Source organism: Clupea harengus, chromosome 22, assembly GCF_900700415.2.
Source record: "Clupea harengus chromosome 22, Ch_v2.0.2, whole genome shotgun sequence".
Lineage (NCBI taxonomy): Eukaryota > Metazoa > Chordata > Actinopteri > Clupeiformes > Clupeidae > Clupea > Clupea harengus.
The window spans coordinates 25,270,682-25,273,173 of NC_045173.1; the positions used below are offsets into that span (position 1 = coordinate 25,270,682).

At 40.9% G+C, this 2,492-nt stretch overlaps 1 protein-coding gene across 1 annotated transcript; it reads right to left on the minus strand.

Annotated features, from left to right (window-relative positions):
* Positions 1-249: 249 nt before the first annotated feature.
* Positions 250-1,859, minus strand: gadd45bb (growth arrest and DNA-damage-inducible, beta b). Its single transcript, XM_012834244.3, has 4 exons — positions 1,647-1,859; positions 1,435-1,536; positions 1,088-1,310; positions 250-966 (listed from the first exon to the last, which is right to left on the minus strand). Exons 1-4 carry the CDS (start codon positions 1,739-1,741, stop codon positions 862-864), a joined length of 525 nt encoding a protein of 174 aa, XP_012689698.2. The 5' UTR covers positions 1,742-1,859; the 3' UTR covers positions 250-861.
* Between the last annotated feature and the right edge of the window lie 633 nt (positions 1,860-2,492).

A 2,492-nucleotide genomic window follows, 5' to 3' on the forward strand; every position in this document is an offset into this window, starting at 1 on the left:
CTAATTGTACTCGCCATGGCACCTTGAGATGAGTGAGATGCCTTTGGACTGTGCATCCACTGAGTAAGTATGTAAACATGTAAGGAAGTATGTAAACATGTATGGAAGGCTGTAAACATGTAAGGAAGGCTGTTTAAGTATATTATGCTGTAACTGCAAATGCAAAGCCTGCTCTGTAGAATATGCAAATTCCACCCCCAACACCCCAAAAACACGCCCTTTGAAACACACACACACAGTGAACAGTAGTTTCTTTTTAAGGATTTATTTTAAGATAAACAACTTGAAAATCAAATAATAAATAACCAAATATATTACTATTTGCGATGCAGAACAACTTATTGAAATGCATAAATATTATCATGTTACAAATGCAATTAAATATGCTAATGCTGATTCAACAGCCCAATAAAGTTTTTCACATGTTAAAGACCCCGTCCACTTTTGACCTATGACAAAATGTTACATTTTCAGTCATAACTTGATAACTTAACATAACTTTCTACTCCTCGTGTTTAATAAAGTGCCCTGCTGCACCGTCTCAGTCATTCCAGTTTACTCCAACTGTCCTGTCGCGCATATTCCACACAGCTCTGCGCGGTTGACCTTCATCGGCTTCTGGGTGCATCACGGATGCATGCTCCTTCACGTTATGCCAATCACACTCAGCACTCCTTGTAACTTGAATGCCTCATCACCACTGATCAGCTGTGCGTTCTCGGTGTATCCAAAGAACATCCGCGCCCGGAGAGGCTTCCAATAGGATCGAGATAAATCCTGTTACTGATGATTGTGTCCTCATATTCAATGAACGACTACATCAATCTCAAATTCGACAACTCCTCGCGACAACGTTGTCTTTCAGCGCTCCTGCAGGGCCAGAGAGGGGATCCACTGGTTGTTGCAGCGGCTCTCCTTGCAGTAGCTTCCCACCTCGTTCAGTTTCAGGTGATCAGCATGGGGATTCTGAAAGAGCAAGAACAGTTATTCATTAATAATGGTCATGTTGAAGGTTACTTGAATGCAGACGAGCAGTTGAATGTAGAATCAAAAGATAATCGAGAGGACATTTGGTTTGGATACTTACAGTGACAAGTATGCAATGAAGGTCCTTTGATTCATTGGCGTTGCTGTCTGTGAGGGGTTCCCCCAAAACCTGTGCAAGGCGCTTCATGCCAGAGACTCGCAAGATGTTAATGTCGAAGTCGCAACAAAAGGCTTGAATGAGCGTGAAGTGGATCTGCAGCGCAACGTCATTTTCGTCCTCCTCGTCTGTGGCAAGTATGCACAATACCACGTTGTCTGGATCCCTGTAAAATGTCAAAAAAAAAAAAATGTCAGCAAGGCTAGTCCATAAAGAATTCATATGGATCTGATATGTATTAGATAGTTTACATTCAAGTAGACTGTGTTATACTAGAAAGGAATACTTACACATTCATTAACTTTGCAGATTCGTAGACACCAACTGTGAGAGAGTTTTTACGCTGAGCTGCCACCAGCAGTTCCTCCAGCGCGTGGCTTACTGTCTCCATCCTTCAAAAGAAATGCGATTTCCACTTAGAATGTGTAGATTTATAGCAGACGTGGTCATGACAACTGACCATAACAAGAAACTAAAAACTTAAACTATGCAAAATACTTACTTTCTGTCAGTAGTGCTGCATCCAGAAACCTCTTCCAGAGTCATTGTAATTTGATTTGAATCCAAACACAGAATGTCCCCAAGTAAATCCAACATACCCTGCGCAGAACAGGCAAATGTATAATCCGTTAAAATCCACGCGAAACAGTTTCACTCAGTGTTATCGCAGTCGATCCAAGACTTGTCTGACGGCTGAGTCAACACTGCAAGTTCTTATAGCTCGTAGCGTGTGGGCGTGGATGAAACTACAGTCGAAACCTCTAATTGGCCGAGAGCTTTCAATCGAAGCTCTTCATTGATTGTCGTTGATCTTGCTCACAGAAACTAGCCTGCTTTGAAGTACACAATGATCTGCATAATTACATTACCTTTATTCAGGAGTAAGGACGAAACCTGTACCAAATGAAATCTTAAGTGCAGTTGATCGTTAGTCTTTGTTTCTATGTTGCCTTGCAAATGTCACTGCTATGTAGCCTATGAAAACCATTATTTCAATAAAATGCACTTTCCTACGTCTACAAAAGTAAACAAGACACAGGCATAATCTTACACGTGCGTCACGTTTTCATAACATGCTGTTTTGTAAGATCAAGTCGCAGCAATTCAACGGTAATCTTCATCGCCTCCTAGTGGACCCTTTTAGCTAAAACTGGATACATTAAATGAAGTTTCACCAAATCTGAAATGCAAATGAAACGTAAGATGATCCGCTATTGTGTGGTTATACCGATATTATATTTACATTTCTTTGTTGATGTTCCATGATGTAGTTTTAATATTTGGCCACAACTGGATTACTTGAGCCATCAGTATCTCATGATGAACTCCCTCTTGTGGTCAACGTTCC

Coding starts and splice junctions, on each gene's coding strand:
- gadd45bb (XM_012834244.3), bottom strand. CDS start 1,741: ATGTTGGATTTACTTGGGGACATTCTGTGTTTGGATTCAAATCAAATT. Junction 1,537..1,646: donor TGCAGCACTACTGACAGAAA/GTAAGTATTTTG, acceptor TTTCTTTTGAAG/GATGGAGACAGTAAGCCACG. Junction 1,311..1,434: donor TCTGCAAAGTTAATGAATGT/GTAAGTATTCCT, acceptor GACATTTTACAG/GGATCCAGACAACGTGGTAT.